A 19295-nucleotide genomic window follows, 5' to 3' on the forward strand; every position below is an offset into this window, starting at 1 on the left:
CCTTCCCAGTGCAGCCCCGCCCCACTGGGAAGAGAGCTTGGCTCAGCACCAGCCTGCCCTGCGCAGATCCAGGGGCACATGCACCCCGCCCTCTCAGACAAGTGCTGAGAGCTGCCGGATGAGTGCTGAATGAGCTGTGGCTCCGTGCTGCACCTGCCCTGGCTGGGCAGCACTTGCCCCAGTCCCACACCCTCCCTTCCCCTCCCCTTCCACCAGTCTTACCAGCTGCCAGGCTCCGTATTGGAAATCATATTGGTACCAGCCAATATGCCTCCTTAAAAATCAGCTATCGGGATTGGCTACGAAAATCTCTGTCTGCGCACCCCTACCAATTCAGGGTGGGCCTAATTTTAGTAGTAGGTATATTTTTACATGTTGGTAAATGACAGTTGCTGTCCCTTTCATCTTGATTTTTTTTGTTAAAGGACAAAATGTCATATATCCTATGTATATACTGTGTCTTCCAGCTCATATCAAATAAAGCATCCTTTCCTTTACTAGCACAATACCTTTCTCTGTCAACTAAAGGCTCACTTGCTCACTCTCTCTCTCACATATAGAGAGTACCTTTAGTTCACAGAGAGAGGTATCGTGCTAGTAATTTTATATATATAGTAGGTAGCCCTTTGTCTAACAGCAGGAGTTAAAGCAAGCTTAGCATGTGTGGTTACATAGGAGTGATGGCTTAATTTTGTTAGGCACTGGACCCAAACTAGAGATTTCAAGTTGCAGCAAGGAAAGTTTAGGTTTGATATTAGGAAGAATGTCTTACTAGGAAGGTAGTAAACACTGGAACAGGTTATTCAGAGAGGTAATACAATCTCCATCCTTGGGGGCTTTTAAGACCTAGCTAGACGAAGCTTCGGCTAGGATGATCTATTTGGGGATGGTCCTGCTTTGAGCAGGAGTTTGGACTAGATGACCTCCTGATGTCCCTTCCAACCCTAAGTTCAATATGTGGCTGAGCTATTGGCTTCTTGTGCAACTTTGCATGAATTGTTTGATTGTACCATATGCCACCATTCCAGTAAAATGGGGAGTGTACACAGGCATTCTGAGTATTGCCTGACTTTGAGAAAAGAAATTCTGTCACTCCCAACGCATTCTGAATGCGTGCCAGTTTTGGTGTCCTTGTAGATGTAGTCTGGTTTGAGATCTTTTGGCTACCATAATATTAGAAATGCATAGGTAGAGAATGCTCTAGTCATAAGTTGTCTTGAGCTTTGAGCTGCTCCTAAATATTTGACAGCTGTCATACATGTACACTATCTACATTTATTTCAGGTCTGCCTCTGAGAAAGAGAAGATAGAAGAAGAGTCTGATACTGAGAAACTCTTGGAATATATTAAAGAACTCAGGTAACAAACCTACGTGGCTTAGAGTCTGGCTGGACAAGTAAAATATCAACAAAATTTAAGCTTTATTTAAAGACTTGAGACTAAATGTTTAATGGTATTTGTAAATGGGTTAACTTGCGCAAAAAATAAGCATATGTTTCCCTTCCATAAGAAAGGATCATCAGATAATTGTATGAAAAGTTTAGTCCTTTTCTTTAGTTTTGTGAACTTTAAACATGTTGAAATATTTTGACTTAAGCAAGGTTTCTTCTCTTCAGTATTACTTATGCAGAAATTATTCAGTTTCCTCCTTATGCTAGAAAGAGTTTGGTGTCTAGGTCAAGGAAACTTGATCTGCTGGGAAACCATCTAATTTTCATGACCCTTATTCAAGGGGTAACGGTATGAGTTTTGGAAGCAACAAAGGTGCATTACTAGGAAGCCAGAGAGATAGTAGAACAGAGCTTTGTGCTTTCATGCGTTTGTCCAGGCATTAAGTCAACTTGGATCTATGTAAATCTGAGATGGATCTAGTCTTATTGGAGGAGGGTATAACTCAGTGCTGCTACACAACTTGGTGTAGGGGAATGCTGTAAAACCTGTGATTCTTCTTCCCTGGGGTGGGGAACAAGGGAGGTATCAACTCTATAGCTTAGTTAGTTGGACTTAACAGGTGTAGCATCATAATACAAAACAAGATGGATACAAATCAGTTTGGTTTCATTTAAAATAATTTTGTTTCTTTATGACAACCTATATTATGGCTTAGCTATTTAAAATGTGCATGTTTGTCGCTAGGTCAAGAAACAGGTAGCAAAAATCAGTAACCAAATAATTCATCTAAATTTGTTTCAAGCGAATCAACTCCTGCAGTTGCCTATTTTGCATACAGAGTGAAAAGAGAATATTTTGCTTCCACTAGGTTAGTCATGGCTGAAAAAATAAAGACCTGTTTTTCTTTTCAGTCTCTGAATAACAATGCAGAGAGCAGATGAGACCTGTTGGTTCTAAAACAAGTCTTGAAGTATAGAAACAATTAATTGAAATCATAAGGAGCCTTAACTGCAGCTTGATTTAAATTTTCTGGATATCTTTCTTACTGAGTACATTTAAGGCAACTGAAAACTTAAAGATGTGAATTAAAATTAACTGAATTTCAGTTCCTTCCAAATGTTTTGGCACAAATCACAAGTGAATTCTATAGAACTAAGAAATTAATTGGCTGCCATTTTTAACATAATGCAAATGTAAAATAAGGTTCTGAATAAGTATTCAACTATATAACTGCTTTAAATAAATGTGTATAATAGTAATGTGTTTTAACATGGTATACTACTACATTATAGCTGATATATGTAATCATAAGTCAGCATGTCTTAATAGTTACCAAATTAAAAATATGTCCTGAGGAAAATAACCAAAATGCAAATATAAAAACAAGATTAAAATTGATTGAAATCAACTGACAGAGTTTTTAATCTAAATTCTAGTTCAACTGCTAGTTCTGATTTAAATTAATCCATCCTGTTGCATATTGTGCCAGTACATAAACAACATTTATTTGAAATGCATTAGTGATAAACATCTGGATTTTCTCCTACAGCATTATTGCAGAAGAGGCAGAGAAGTACAAACTAGACGTTGTCCATATGGAGAAGATGCTACTGCAGAAGGACCAGGAAACTGTAATCCTAAAGGAGGAGTTGTCTAAACTCAGTAAAGAAGTAGGTGCAAGATGCCAGCTGCTTGAACAAGAAAAAGGTATTTTAGTTTGATGTGTTGTGAGCTGGGGCATCAGTTTCTTGCACATCAAAATTAACTAGAGCTTATCTGGTGAGCTTCTAATGCTCCTTTTTTAAAAAAAATATTCTTTACGTTCAAGTCTGAACATAAAGCCCGATTCCAATGATTATTCATTCTTTATCAAGAACCAATATATTCCCTTGGCAGGAGGTAAAATGCAAGGAAAGATTGCTAGAGGAAGGATGGGTAGTTGTGGAGTTGCTCTTTATTCCACACAAATTAAGTGTTCCCAGTCTACCAGAATTCTGATCTGGTAGCTGCTGGGTTGAGACTCGTTCTCTAAGCAACAACACAGTACAGCATTTTCATAATTCCTCATTCCCATATATCACAGTATCTTCTGAGGCAGATTTTCATGGTATCTTTAAGCTTCCTTGTTCCTTATCATTAATGATAAATATTGTCTTCTCAAACTTAGGGTAAAGGAATTTTCAGATGAGAAAAGGCTCATTTAGCCCAGGTAGGGGGAAGTAGTTTTAAATCTACTATGAAGGGGGAGTGTCACAAACTCCCTTCAAATGCAGAAATGATTTGGGGGCTCTTTCCTGCTGAGATGTTTGGTCCCATTTTGATTTAACTAACTTTGTGCTTGGTCTTTTATCATTAGATTTTAAAAAAGCTGTATTCACTTGTAAAATTCATACCATTGTATGGGTTATGCTATGCCATGCATATCTATTGTTGCAACTGTATCATAGCTTAATCAAGAAGTTATAGCCAGCTCACTGCTATAGAGATGGGCAAGAGAGGAGATTCAGGGACACCTTGAAGGCATAATCTGAAGAAATACTATATTAACATCAGTACCTGGGAGACTCAAGCACTGAATCCCCCTCAGTGGTGCTGTAAAGTAAGACAAAGTATTGATCATTTTGAGAGAACTCACTGTAGAAGCATAAATGAGACAAAGGGAAAGAGCTGTGATCTGACAATTCCAGGATGAAAGAGGAGATCCTGGTGCTGTTTGTCACTTCTGCAGCCAAACAGGTGGATCTCAGCTCAGTTTCCTCAGTCATCTACAGTTTCCTGAGTGCCTTCTCTAATTATTAGAAAAATGTTTGAGGAATTGCTACCACTGCTGACAGTTACTTATTTACATGTCAAAAGATCTGTGGCACGCATGCCTAATGAACAAGGGATGCTATTAAGTATCATTGGCCAATCGTTTGAATAAGAACAAGAGCAATAGCCCCTCCCAGACAAGGCATGTAAAAGTCTATTGTTGGGTTGAGCAACCAAAATATTGGAAGAAGGGTGGCTTGGAGGTCTTTAGGAGGAATCTCTTAGGTATGAGGATGCTATTAGACAAGGGATGTCTTTGGATTTTCTTCTGCCTTGTGAGGGGAGTCCAGGCCCCTGGCTTAAAGCTGGTAGAGTCAGTAGGGAAGCTGATCTTTAGAAATGCTGAGAAGACTAAAGCAACGGTTCCCAACCATGGGTTGTGACCCAGATCAGGGTTGCGGGGGCAATGCCAGTGGTGCCGCATACAAAAGACGACCCATGCTGGGAGCTCTCCTGTCCCTGGGCTGCTGCACTCTTCTCCCTGCAGTTGGTTGTGGGGAAAAAAAAGGTTGAGAACCACTGCTTTAAAGGACTGCAGTAGTCTGGAAAGAAGGTGGGACATGTTACCACTTAGTTTGGAGGCAGAATGAAAAAAAAATGATTAAGGTTGTTTTCATCATTGTTTTTTTCATTCTGGGGCGGGGTGTGGAAATGGCAATTTTTTTCTTCTCTATAATAAATCCTTTTGCTGTTTTGTTGTATTATGGCTTGCCAATGGGAAAGTATAATCTTGAAACAAGGGATATTCCCGATGTTCCTCTTTTGTAGACGGTACCCAGACATTGGAATGACCCCAAGGGGAGTCCTCTTGGACATGGAAAGATTCCCCTGTTCCAGCTGTGGAATCTGATGTAAGAGCAGGTTGATCTGAGGCTTGTGGGAATGATGAATCATCCTGTGCGAGACTAAGTCTGCTTGAAACAAGAAGCAGGACAGTGTGGGAAACTAGTACCTGGCTACAGGGTCCTTCCAGAACCTCAAGACTGCACTAACAGAGGCATATAGGGCACAAATCTTTATTTCTCTAAGGCTGATATATTGATAACTTATTTTCTGTAGAGGAACTCTTCACTGAGAACCAAGAGAGAGAGCAAAGTATGAATGCTGAAATAGAAAGCTTGAAAGAGAAACTGAATCTAGCGGAGCAAGAACACCAAAAGCTGCAACAGAAACAGGAGGACACTTGTTCTCTGCTGCAACAAGAGAAGGTAGACCACATAAGGACCTGATCTCATGTAATTGGAAAGCACTGAATTTCTCTGGTAGTTAAACTTAAAACATAGGACCAAATATACTGGCAATTCAGAGTTTGTCTATGTATGGAAAACTAGCCAGCATATCTATAGTGGCATAGCTAACTTGGAAGGAAATCATACTTATTCTGGAAACACTGGAGGTGTTGCACCTCTCTGGAGGTGTTACAGTATCATAATTATAGCAGAGTAGTTAGCTATGTCAGTTTGTCTATGTTTAGGATAAAAGCTTATCTTTGCATGAAAGATAATGTGGATGGATACATTTTGCTTAGTAAGAAACTGGTAGATCCTACAATTATGCACTCTTCCTGCAGGAGTGTTCTGCTTCTATGCACCAGAAGCTGCTCAAGTTTCAAGAGGAGGCAACAAATGAGCGACGACTCCTAGAAAAAGAATTAGAAGAAGCAGTGAATGAGCTGGATAAACTGCATGCTAAGGATGAAAAGGCTGAAAAGATGGTGAAACACCTGGAACAAGAGAGCAAATCCAGAGCTGAAGAGCTAGCACAGATAAAAGCAAAACTCAAAGGGTCTGTGAAAATAGTAACTTTTTACTGCTTTTAATCAGAGAAATAGAAATACTAAACTAAGCTATTGGAAAGTGAGTGTATAAACGTGGTCAAACACTCAACCTGATGAAGCAACAGGTAAACAAGATCTAAGTAGATCACTAAAATCTTACTTTCCTAATATATAGGAGGGATACCACGATGCTTACTAAATCAAACTATTTATTTACAGGGAAAATGTTAAGCCATGAATTAGTTTTACTTTTTGCCACTTGGTTTCTAAACTGGAAATTGAATAGGTATAAATTAAACTGTCAGACCCAACTAATTTTGGGGGAAGAAAAATAATGGCAGAGAACCAAATCTAAGGTTTCTGTACACAAACATACACATCTTAACAAGTCTAATGAGCTAGATTTAGCTCTAAAAATCTGTTTTTGTATGCAGAGTTTTGTGGTGGGGAAAAGTCTGGAATGAGTTTAAGCCAAGTTGACTCATGATCATAGCTAAGACTTGTCAGCAAGGGTTTTTTTTACCACAAACACTCTACTTCAGTGTAAAAAGAATCACATCCTACAGACAAGAAGTTTAAAACAGTAGCTAAGGAAACTTAAATCAAAACTGCTAGAAAGTTTCATGTTGCTTGCACTCATGAAATTTGGTGCCAATATATACAGGTAGATAAAACTTGGTTTGGATGAGGTATACGAGAGAGCTGAAAGAGGAAGCCTTTTCCTATAGCCAGTACAACTTAGACTCTGGGACAGAATGTTAAATTCTCTTTTCAGGAAGAATGTTGAGCTTCAGAGAATCAGTGACCTGCATAACAGTGCCATGAGCCAGTTGCAAGAAGAGCACAGCAACACACTTCGTAAACTTGGGGAGAACATTGCTGAATTTGAAAGGTACTTGAAAGTCTCATGTTTCCTGTGTAGTTTGAAACAAAATATGTTGCTCTCTTATTCAAATCATGCCTTATTTAGAAGTTAACAAACTGTTAGTGGCATGTATCATGTTACTCCATTGTGATGATGCTCATGAAGAATGTTCTGATGTGGCTTATTGGGGAAACTATTGGTTTCACCTCAAGATGCAAATACTGTATTTACTCAGAAATAGGACAAACCCTCCCAGTAATTACATTCTCTATGGAAAACTTATAAATGTGTTACGATTTTTCCAGGCATAGAAACTATGTATTGAAGGTTGCCTTGAATTTGCCCCCTCCCATTACTACAGCACAGAAAATTCAATCTGTGGACTCAGATGGCCCATTCTTGCCCTCTGCTCCACTCCGCCTACCCCTTTGCCTCTTCTCCCAACTTCTTCCTGCTGCAGCCCATGCCTGGAATTGGGTGCTCTTGTCACACATCCTGGGAATCTTCCAAAAATGTATATGCAGATGAGGTGTGGGACCACCTGGTCTGGCTCCACTTCACGATCGCAGGTCTGTAATAATCCATAAACATGCCATAGGCCAACAGACGGGGCAACAGAGCCTCTTATCTAGATATGTTTGGTGATGTTTGCCAGACATTTAAGGCAATCATTGGAAGTGAGATTGAAATGTGCTGCTTGGCTGTGGGAGTGAAGAGGAAGTTGAAAAGTATTCATTGTAGTGGTTTACTAACATTTGAAAAAATCAGTGTTGAGGGGACTGAGCACAATGGATACAATATCTTACTCAGATGGACTGCACTTAACCTATCCTCGCGGTAGGTTCCCATCAGTATGTTTGCCCAGAATGGGGCATGTGTTTTACAAGTATGCTCAGTGTGGGCTACATTCATAGATTTCATAGACATTAGAGCTGGAAGGGACCTCATGAGATCATCTGGTCCAGCAACCTGCCCAAGGGCAGGAAGTCAGCTGGGTTCAGAGGACCCCAGCAAGTTAATCATCCAAACACATCTTGAATATGTCCAGAGTAGGTGCTTGCACCACTTCTGGTGAAGACTTGGACAGTAAGTTCTTCCTTATGTCCAGTCTAAAACAGTCTTCCAGCAGTTTGTGACCATTGGACCTTGTTTGCTGTAGGGGAGCCCTGGTGCACAGATGCTCTCCAAGGTTCTGATGTCCACCCGTGCCTCTCAACCTCTCCTCATATGGCCTGCTCTCTTGACCTCTTATTATGCACGTAGCTCTCCTCTAAACTCTTGAGCTTCGAGAGTTGGATGCAGTAAAGAGTACTGGTCTGAGTACTGAATCCTGAGGGATGTCACTGGTTACCATATGGTATGCTGACTCAGTTCCATCAAAAATCACTCTCTGGGTCTGACCATGAAGTCAGTTCCTGAGCCATTGGACCATAAGGTTGTCAAGGCTGCAATTTCTCAGTTTTGCCTTGAGGACATCATGGGAGACCAAGTCAAAGGCATCAGTGAAATCCAAGTAAATGACATCAAACTCTTTACCCCTTCCCCTGCCCCTGCATCTAGGTGACATGTCACCTGGTCATAGAAGGAGATGTGGCTGATCAAGTATGACCTACCCGAAACAAAGCCGTGTTGGCCATCTCAGAACGGCGCCTTCTGTCAGCCTGCTGTTGATGGATTCTTTGATAATTTTTTCCAAGATCTTACCAGGGATTGAGGTCAAACTGATTTGGCCTGTAGTTCCCTGGCTCTTCCTTCCTTCCTTGAAGATAGGCACCATGTTTGCCCTCTTCCAGTCTTCAGGAACCTCTCCTGAGTGCCACAAGTTCTCAAAAATCTGTGCCAATGATCAGGCTATGTTGCTGGCCAGCTCTTTTAGCACTCTTGGGTGCATTCCATCAGGGCCCACTGATTTACGGATGTTCAGCCTCCTAAGGTGTTCCCCCACAAGGTCTTCACTAAATGTAGGTGTGTGGTCACCCATACTCTTGTAGTTCTGTGTCCTGTCAGGCAAGGTGACCCCCTTGGGCTGATGGAAAACCAACACAAAATAACCACTGAAGAGATTAGCTTTATCCTGGGTATCGGTTGTCAGCTGCCCCATTTGATTCAGCAGGAGTCCAATGTTGCCCTTATTTCTCTTTTGATGCCCTGTGTATCTGAAGGACTTTTTTATTGTCTTTGATTCCTGTAGCCAGTCTGAGCTTGGTACCAGCCTTAGCTTTTCTGGTTCGCTCCCTACAGGTGCAGGCCAGTGATGCATAATCTTCCTTAGAGGTATTTCCTGTCTTCCATCCCTTATAGGGTTTTCTTTTACAATTGAGGAGGTCCACAAATTCCCTATTTAGCAAAGGGATTTCCCAGCCCTTTTTTACTACTTTTCCTGTGGGCCGGAATAGACTTCCCTTGTGCTTTTAGAATCGTGTCCATAAGGAGCAACCACTCTTCTTGGACACCCTTCCCTGGCAGATAATGGTCTGTCTGGGCCTCAATAACTAACCTCCTGAGCTTGTGAAAGTCAGCTTTCCTACAGTCAAGGATTTATACATTGCCAGCTTTTGTGATGGATAAGGAAGGTGATCAATTTGTGATCACTGTCACCGAGCTTCCCTTCAGTCCTCAGGTCGTTCACTAGATCATCCCCTTTGGCCAGATCTAGCAGCGCCTTGCCTTGTGTTGAGTATCATTGGCCAAGCCTGTGGACTTCTTGAGTCAGAGCTTGTCAATGCAGGTGAGGAAGCTGCACAACTGATCAGAATGCTGCTCCCATGAGATGCCAGGGCAATTGAAATCACCCATGACAGCCATACACCGAGAGTGTGCAGCCTCTGTTAGTTCCCTAGAGAATTCATGGTTGAGCTCTTCCTCCTGGTTAGCAGGTCTGTAATAGACTCTTACAGTAATATCCCATTCACCACATTCTCCCCGTATTCTAACACAGAGGATTTCAAGTTGCCTTCCTTGGGTGCCTGTGTCAGCTAGTAGGGAAGTGTACTGCTCCTTGACAGCTACACCTCCACCCTTCCTTTCTGCATGATCCCTCCTGTGCAAGGTATAGCCATGTGTACCTGTGGTGCAGTCATAGGTGGAGTCCCACCAAGTCCATTATCGCTATGAGATCATATTTGTTGTTGCTTAGCAGGAGGGCCAGTTCCTCCTGCTTGTTCCCCATGCTCCTGGCAATAGTGTACAGGCAGCTGAGCCTGCCATTGGAAACCCTAGGCTTCTTTGTGTGCTTAGGAGAGTCCTGTCCTTGGGCTGGGGTAGGGGTAAGTTTAGTTGTTTCCTAACTTACTGATTATGTGCTTGTTCTGATGGTTGTCTCCCTGTCCTCCCCCCAGCAAACTTCAGTGTCCCCCAATGTCTCAGTCTTCCGTTTACCTCTTCAGTATATCTCTTCCTCCTGTGGTCGTTGCCCGTAACCAAGAGGATAAAGTTCATAGTTGGCTTCCATTATTGAGCACATACTGCATCTGGCAGCAGTTTAATGATAGACAATGTATTATAAGGAGGTTTTCTTCTGTGCAAATGTAAGATGGGGGCTTTTTTTCCCCATGCTGATTGGTAGAAAAAACCTTGTCTTATATTTGAGTAAATACAGTACTGGTAGCAAGATGAAACTTGCTTATGTTGCAAAGTATTTTAAGATGATTTAATATACAGTCAAACCATCATCTTAAAACTTTATAAGATACCGAGGACAAGAACATGCTTGTGGGTTTAAGTTGTAGGATAAGAACTCTTATGCCAATGTATTAGTTGTAGGCAGCAACTAAACACATTAGTCCAGCATGCAATTACACGTGATAAATTAGACTTGTTTCATTGTGCATGCTGGCATCGAAGATTAAACCTTACCTGAAGCACTTAAAGAGAATTGGAAAAATACAATGTTGGTGTGCATGGGGGGTGGGAAGATTCTTTTCCAAAAGGTCTTCTAGCCAACATTAAGAAATAAAACTTGACAGCAGTAATAGCTCAATACAGAAGATACTGTTAATTTAATTCCTGACCTTCTGCTAATTCCTGCCGGAAATAATTGTGGACCAAGCCTTAGGGTTCTGTTTCTACAGGACTGATAATTGCCTGTCTTGCCTACTACAGCTCTAACAGTCTGTTAGATCTAACAGTCTCTTGTATCTCAAAAACATCTTGTATCAAAACTGTAGCAAATAAACCCATGATGGATTTTTAATTTCCTCAAGAGATTTGAACACTGTAAAATACAGGCTGTGACTCATGTAACATGCTTACTGCAATTCTGTTTTCATTCTAGTTACAAGTTATCTATGGCTGAAGAAATATCTAGTCTCCGGCTGGAGAATATATCTCTGCAGGAGAAAGTAGCTGAACTGAAGACAGTAAGTCAAGATACCCAACAGCAACTGCAGGAGGTAGAACATGCTAAAGATAAAGCCAAGGAAGAATATGCAAGGTATGGAACTGAATACTCCTTAAACTGAGGAAGGTACATGTGATGTATTTATGGCTTGCTGTTCTTAACAAGAACCACAAATAATGATGCTGTAATGCAGGCCTGGTGGTGGCCTGTGGGTTGTATGCAGCCTGCAAGTAGTTAATTTGCCACCTGCATGCATCATCCCCTTGGCACCATTTCCTCCTCTGTCCCTCTTCCTTTTGCTGCAGCCTGGATCTCTGGGTTCCTGCTTTCTCTGCCAGCTTCCAATCCCGGCCTCTGCGCCTAAGGGCAGGTTGGTGCAGCCAGTGAGGAGCCAGGGGGCCTTTGCAGCATGTGACCCCTGTTGCTCAGAAGTTGGACAGCTCTCCTTTCATATATTTTGTGCTGTGGAGTTGGAGGGTAGACCCACATGGAATCTGAAAATGGCTTCATGCAGAATCCAGAAGACTGTCTGTACTTATGGGGAAATCAGTCAGTCCAACTGAGTCATAAACACTCTTCCAATAGTTTAAAAATCCCTCTATAACTTGATCAGTGGGCCTTTTTCTTCTGAGGCATCACAAGCATTTAACTGCCACCTCACAAACAAGCAACAAGCGGTTTGCCCCAGGTTAGTTAAAACTCTGGCCACAGCTAGACTCCCACACAACTTAATTGTACAATTAAATGTATCAGTGACCTACTGAACCAAACAGATGTGATAACTATGTACGTCTTAACAGCCAGTATTAGAATACAACCATCAAATAGATCATTAAAGTACCACAACTCTTAAAGGACATATTGAATCCACCTGCTGTAGACGTAGCTTCCAACAGACACAACCTGGACAGTGTTGCAGACTACATCTGGGTCACTGGCCAAGAGAATGGAAAACAACCTTGAAGTTTGGTCCAGAAATATAAATAACCACCCCACATTATTTTTGGCAGAAATTAGCAGAAGGCTTCTGTCATTGCTAGGAACTTCCACATCATCTGTTGAGATAAATTGCTACCTAGTTCTCGACTCTCCTGGGGCCTCTGGAGCATCCTGGATTTGGGGTGTGGTCTGCATCAAGAGCTCACTGTGTATCTCCACTGTTGTGAGAGCCATGTGTGTGTGTTCATGCATGCACTAGGTGGGGTGTTTTTGCATGCTGAATTCCCATGGGGTCTTAAGCTGAACACGGAAATAGAGGGCAGGTGAAATCTACTTTTCTTTCTACTGGCTATGCAGAACTGGGCACTAGTAACCCTGCTGTCACCTCTTAGAACTTTTCAAAATAGCAGCATGATTTTATTAATCCAACTTCTGCAATTTGAAGTTCATTCCTCAGACTTCAAGTTACTTTATGTGGATCAAACCTTTTTCATTAATTTAAATCTAGTCTTGAAGCTGGGCCTTTATGGCATACTGCAATAGAACCTAATATCGGGCTTTAAAATACAGTAGGTAAATCAACACTAACTTAAGCCTCACGGTGTTTAAGACTTGAGATCAGGCTACATTTAAGCTAGGGGTGTCAAACTGAGCGGTGCAGGGCCAGCCCATAGGCCGAATTGGGCCCAGGTGCCTTCACCCTACACTCCTTGATCTGTGCTGCATGTGGCATCCCCTAGTTGGTTCGGGATTGCACTGCATGCGTCTACAGTCTGAGACCCTGGGTGCATGGGGCTTGTGGGCATCATGCGCAGTGTGGGTCCTGGGCTAGCTAGAGCAGCAGTTGTGTGAAGCACGGATCCCAGAGTGGCCAGAATGGACACTGAGTTCATGTTAAAATATAACAAACTAGTGTGAATTTGGGTGTCAACTTCAGCATTTCATGGAAGTTAAAGCAATTCCTGCTGCCTTTATTTAAGGATTTTTAAGAACAAAATGTTAGTATTGTCTTGTATAAATAACTCAATTACACTTTTTCTGTCCAAGTTGACTAGCTATTTGTTGAGGCCCACAGAGTAGGTAGCAATTTCTGGTTCTAATAGCTGATTAAAATGTCGGACAACTACTAGACAGAAAGCACTATCTTCAGTTAAAAGCTAACTGAGCTGAACATTCCTTCCTGTAAACTTTACTTTAAAAGATTCTGGAATTATATTGCTTGTTCTCTCCTTAAAGAGGTACTGCCTGAATTACTGCAATAAAGAGTGTAGAGTGAACTAACTGTATCCCTGAACTCTCATGTACTCTGCTTACTCGGACAGTGCTGCTAGTGTTAACATTCAGACAGCTCTTTTAGCAAATGTTGTCAAGGCAGGAGACAGCAAGACAATCTGACAGTAGTTCATTATCATTTTCTCCTTCCCAGAATGCTTCTGGATGCTCAGACAAAGTTGGCCTTAAAAGAAACAGAAATAAAAAAAGCTAATGATTTGTACAATGCACAGATGATTAACCTTCAGGAGAAAATGGAAGAACAAACTGAAGAGTTAAAGAAACAGCTTGAAGCGGAGAGATCAAGGTAAATCCTGTTTCGAATAAGTTTATGGTAATACACCTAAAACTAGATTCATTATAGGGGAGCTCAGCCAGCATTCTGTTAACTGCAAAAATACAATTCCCTTGTGTATCTTTATTCAGGAAAACTACAGATGAAAATGTGGCAGCTGGCTTGAAAGAAGAGATACAAACCTGGCGTACTCTCTATGAAGACTTGCATAACAAAACCAAACCTTTTCAGGTTAGTCCCTTCCTTGGTTTGGTTCAAAACAGTATTTGAAACTTGGAGGTCTTGCATCATTGTGTAAGTCAACTGTTAAGATTCTAGGTCACTTTCAACTGGCATAATACAAGTGTACTTGATTTTATGAGGGTTCTGTATATGCAAATTTGCTCTTATGAAATGACTCTTTTTATACTCAAAATGTGTTATATGCGAGGTAAATACACACTTATGCGATCAGCATAGGTGCCCCCCCCCAAGCAGGTAAGTCTGTGGGTGGAAGGGAAAGGGCCCTGGGGCCAGGGCCCCACTCGCCCAGCTTCTCCTGCAGCTGCTCTGGGAGTAGCTGATGCCAGCTGCTTGCAGGTGCTGGACTGCACCATGTCCTGAACCCCCCTGGGGTCCCAATTGTCCACACTCAACCCAGCTCCTAGGCTGTTCCATATCGTAGTGCAGGCAGGTGGTGTCAGCTGCTCCCGGGTTTGCTGCAGCAGGAGCTGGGGCAAGTGGGGACAAGTGGAACCAGCTTCCAAGTGAGGTGGTGCAGGCTCCCACCCTGGGGGTTTTTAAGAGGAGGTTGGATGACCACCTTACTGGGGTCATTTGACCCCAGTGCTCTTCCTGCCATGGAAGGGGGTCGGACTAGATGATCTGCTCAGGTCCCTTCCGACCCTAGAAACTATGAAACTAAGTAGGGCCCCAGGGGATTCGGCATGGTGCAGCCCAATGTCTGCAGGTAGCTGGCATTGGCTGCTCCTGGGGCTGGTGCAGCAGGGGCTGGAGTGAGTGGGGAGAAGCGGAGGCCCTGGATTACAGCAGAGAGCAAAGTGGAGGGAACTGTAAGTGGGTGTGGGACAGGGAAGGGAGTGCAGCTCTTACTGCTACATACACCCCCAGAGGGTTGCAGGCTGGGGGGCTGCGCCAGGCTCTTCCCAGGGGTGTGTGCCCTCAGATCTGCTGCAGGCTGGGGTTGGCAGCACTGCACTCTTCCCAGTGCTCTGCAGCAGCACTGGAAGGGCAGGTGGAGTGGGCTACAGTGAATTGTGGGGTAGCAGCAGCCCCCCTCCCAGTGCCGCTGCCCGCCCCAAACACTGAGAAGAGTCCGGTGCTGCTGCTGGCCCCCACCTGCAGCAGCAGCCTGTTCCTAGTCCTGTGTGCACATCTGGGGACAGATGCCCCCTGGGAAGAGCCTGGCGCAGCTCCCGAGCCCGCAGCCCTCCTGGGGTGCATGTAGCAGTAACAGCCGCACCCACTTAAAGTTCCCTCTGCTTTGCTCCCTGCTGCAGCCCTGGGAGTGGTCGACAGGCTGCGCCGCACCCCTCTGCCTGCCCCTTCCCCAGTCCCACCCTTATTCCTTCCCTCACCATAATGGGAACGTATCCCTATTTCCTACATTATAAACTGGGTTCCCTGGGTTATGCAAATTTGATTTATGCACAGTTTTCCAGGAACACGTACTGCATAAATTGAGGGAAAACCTGTACTTTCCCAACTAAATACTTATGTTACAGTTTAAGCAGCTAAGTATCCCTTACCTAATCATGGGCTTCTTAACTAAGCTGCAGTTTAAGAGGAAAGGCTAACTGTTTTCTAACTAAAACTGAAGCAGCAATATGTTGAGTTCACTTACTGTAAGATCTTTCACTCCAACTTTATTTCAGCAACAGCTAGATGCATTTGAGGCAGAGAAGAATGCCCTCCTGAATGAACATGGTGCAGCCCAAGAAGAACTAAACAAACTAAGTGATTCATATGCTAAACTACTGGGCCATCAGAATCAAAAGCAAAAAATCAAGCATGTTATGAAATTAAAAAATGAAAATATCCAACTTAAACAGGTTTGTCAGCTTTCATAAGTTTGATAAGTGCCCCGTAAGCGTAACATTGATTCCCCCAAACCAGTATATCACTTCTGTTGTAGACTTCAGCATCCTAAAACTTCCATATCAGTTTGTTAACACAAAGTTAAGTTCCACTTGAGAGGGCTTTACTATAGTTGGAATAAATTCCTTTAATCCAGAGATTTCTCTACTTTGAGTTAATGGACCTTTAATAAAAATATTTCAACTTGGCCTCTAGTATAAATGTGTCCCTACACAAGACTCTTGTAGAATAATTGCATTTACTTAGCAAGTGTTGTAAAATACTAGGACCTCCCCAAAAATTTTATTTTGGCAAGAAAAACTATGGTATGTTAAGCTGCTATGCCCTTGTTGGATGTAAATAATTCCTTAAAGCTTCCAGGTGCCATAAAGTTTAGTGTTCTGTAGCATCCTAACCTTTTCCTACTATTACAAACTTGGATATGTCTATGCATGCATTTCTAAACCTTTTAAAGTATTCATGTTTGCTATTTCAGGAGGTTTCAAACTTGCGTACACAAGTAGCTAAGGAAAAACAAGCTCACAAAGATCTTCAAGACCACCTACATGCAATACAGGGCATCAAGCGTTTTGATCCTTCTAAAGCTTTCCAGCATGATAGCAAGGAAAATATTGCTCCCAAAACTCCTTTTAAGGAAGGTGAGTGTGGGTTTTCAGTTGATAGTTGTATGGAACTTTGTCTTGAATTTAGCCAAAACAAGACCTTGGAGGTTTTATATTGACTGCCTTCTGTGTTTGAGGTGAAATGGCAACTCAACTCGTCGGAATTCAGTAATGGCATAGAATACTGAGTTGTAAAGTTAAATGTGTTCTGTGGTGAACAGTGAATGCAAGTGCTCATTGCAGCTTCTCTGTTGCAGGTAATAGAAGTTAAATATGTATACTTGCCAGGAAACTTAGATGTTACAGTGAAGATTCAAGCAATCACGCTATAAAGTGGTGAAAAATGGAATTTGTACGTTGGGTCAAATATGAACACTTACAAAACAGCTTAACAAAGACTTTATTTTAAAATAAAAATCAAGTGCTGGATTTTAAACTAACCATGTATACTAGGTTATACCCTGGCACATCTAAGGCTGTGGATAATTATGTACTTCAAAGAGTCCCTGGTCAGCTACCTCTTCACTGTGTGGAACAGGGTGGTGTCAAGTCAGCCTAAACTGTTTAAGTACTTTGTTTTGTTGTTCTGCTTAACAGTGTAAGGTGGAATTTATGGCCCTGCAGAAGAACAGGTGGTTTAAAAAGGTGACAGCTGTAGTACATGAAATAAACATAGCCTGTTTTGATCCAAAATTGGCTTGGTCTTGGTGTGTCAGCTACTTAACTATCCAGGTATTCTGTGTGTCTTGTTTCACATGTGACTCCTAAAACAAAGAACAGATGCAAAATCAAGTTGCACACTTGATGACTGGACAGTTTCTAGTGTGGTCCACATCAACAAAAAAAGACCACCTAACTAGCATTTTTAGGACAAGATGTTTCAGGCATTGATTTTTTTAAAGAGGTCTTTCTGGTCAACTTCAGTACAAACAGGTGAGGGTGGGGAAATCTTATTTGGCTTGTCTATTTTCCCACCTCTCAGAGTACATGGTTTCTTTCTCAGAATACATCAGTCATCGTGCACAAATGTTAAACTCTCCAGTCTTATACCCCTTCAATTTTTAAACATAAGACTTGGAGTGGGGAAGAACATAAAGGAGTCTCTCTTTATTGGATGGAAGATTTTAAAGGGAATGTGTGTAAAGATCTCATTCTATAAAACTTCTTATATGAAACTATAAAAAAGGCAATATAAGGCTTAAATAACTTGAGCTGTAAGCTTTTGCTATATTTTAATTAAATATTTGAAAATGAATCAGTGTGAAGTCTTAAATCGACCACAAGTAGGAAAAAATACTAACAGTACAATGATCAACAAGTATTTTGCATGAACTTTTCCTTTTCCTAAGCTAAAGAATGCCCTATTCTTGCCTAAGCATTTGCTCACAGAGAAAGATGTAGACTTAATGTCAAATCTACATCTTCCATTTCCCAGGAGAATAACCCAACCACCAGGCTAAGAGGCACTCTCTACCTTTCCTATTGAATCAGTCCCCTGGCACATGTTAATTTAAAGGTGTCGTGGGATCTGATCCCAACACTTGTGCCTTCTGCTGTGTCACGTGTTCATGGCAGGACATGTGTTTCTTGGGAACCGAGATCAGATCCCTGTCAGGCACTTTACACTTGACTATGCAGTGGAAAGTCAAGATCATGATCCCAGGCTCCCGCTGCACTGGCCATTTGAAAGCTGGGTATCTGCAGCTCATTTTTCATCCTCAAGGCCACACCAGAGGTGATTCAGGATCCCAAGGTAATCCACAGACATGCCACACCTTCAGCTGAAGATGCCATACAAACAAGCCATAAAAATATTCTACTTGATGGCACTCTGGCCTCTTAACGCCTTAATTGCACTATAAATGCAGTGTGTTGAGGGGCCCTGTAATGCTGCATCCTTGAGTACAAGATTCATAGGCCCAGAAAAAAAGTCTGACAGACTGATGCTCCAGTGCAGTGGCGAGGGGAGTCCCTGATCCCAGGACTGTTAGATATTACACATATTGGCTAAACAGCATAAATGGCACTGAGAGCAGGGATTGGAATCTAGGAGTACTTTCTCCCAACTGTTGGCACTAGATTTATGACCCAGATACCTTGTTCCAGGCAGACCCAAAATCTTAAGACCAACCACGCCTCCTAATTCTATTGACAGACAGTGATAGCAGATAAGAATAATGCAAACAACTCTGTCTGCCAGTCCCAGGATTCACGGAGTCGAGATGCATCTGGCCAGTACATGAGCTTCACTCTGAGGTTCCCTCTTGAATGTCAGATGTTAGCAGCCTGGAGGTTGAAGGCTAACCACTACTGGGGTGAGAGAATGAGACAAGCTGGCCGTGTGCTCTCTGTCCATGGTGGCCTCGGGTTCCCTTCATGGGGGACCCTTTGTTGCTATGAAATCCTTCCTTTTGTATTGTTTCTCTCTTTTGACTCCATCTCCTAGGCATCACCGATTGGTGTGTCTGTGGTTGTCAGACTGTTCACATTTTGTCCTGTCAGCATATTTCTTTGTTTCACAAACCCATCACATGCACACATCCTAATTTGGGCTTTACCAGTTTCTCCTTATCTGGCCCATCTACCAAAACTAGAAATCTTAAGGGCCCTGCAGTTGGGCACTGTGACCTGGCCAATGTGGCAGAGTCCCTTACGGCTATTATGGAACACTGTGGTATATCTCTTCAGTTTCCCAGCCCGTATGTCTGCTTGCTGCTTGCCTGTGTCGCACAGTGGGCCTTGAAAGAACTTTGTCACAAACAGGCTTTTAGAAATCAATTAACCCTTGTCATTGCCCTGAACCATTGTTCTAATGCATATCTACTTTTACCTACAAGCCAATTTCCAAAAGCAAACCTCTAAATACCATTTTCTAGCCATTGCCAATTGATTGACTATTTAAATCA

At 42.3% G+C, this 19295-nt stretch overlaps 1 protein-coding gene across 1 annotated transcript in view; it reads left to right on the plus strand.

The window, feature by feature from the left end:
• The window catches only part of HMMR (hyaluronan mediated motility receptor), a 36493-nt gene extending 19102 nt beyond the window's left edge, over window positions 1-17391 (plus strand). The window contains exons 8-18 of the mRNA XM_019506494.1: window positions 1285-1359; window positions 2942-3099; window positions 5263-5411; window positions 5774-5988; window positions 6756-6872; window positions 11119-11277; window positions 13550-13702; window positions 13822-13921; window positions 15565-15741; window positions 16263-16431; window positions 16647-17391. Coding sequence (XP_019362039.1) covers window positions 1285-1359; window positions 2942-3099; window positions 5263-5411; window positions 5774-5988; window positions 6756-6872; window positions 11119-11277; window positions 13550-13702; window positions 13822-13921; window positions 15565-15741; window positions 16263-16431; window positions 16647-16660 — 1486 coding nt within the window. The 3' untranslated portion in view covers window positions 16661-17391. The remainder of the gene's footprint in view (window positions 1-1284; window positions 1360-2941; window positions 3100-5262; window positions 5412-5773; window positions 5989-6755; window positions 6873-11118; window positions 11278-13549; window positions 13703-13821; window positions 13922-15564; window positions 15742-16262; window positions 16432-16646) is intronic.
• The last annotated feature ends 1904 nt before the right edge of the window (window positions 17392-19295 follow it).

The sequence above is a fragment of the Gavialis gangeticus genome, unplaced genomic scaffold (genome assembly GCF_001723915.1).
Source record: "Gavialis gangeticus isolate Ggan-Ray unplaced genomic scaffold, GavGan_comp1, whole genome shotgun sequence".
Classification (NCBI taxonomy): Eukaryota; Metazoa; Chordata; order Crocodylia; family Gavialidae; genus Gavialis; species Gavialis gangeticus.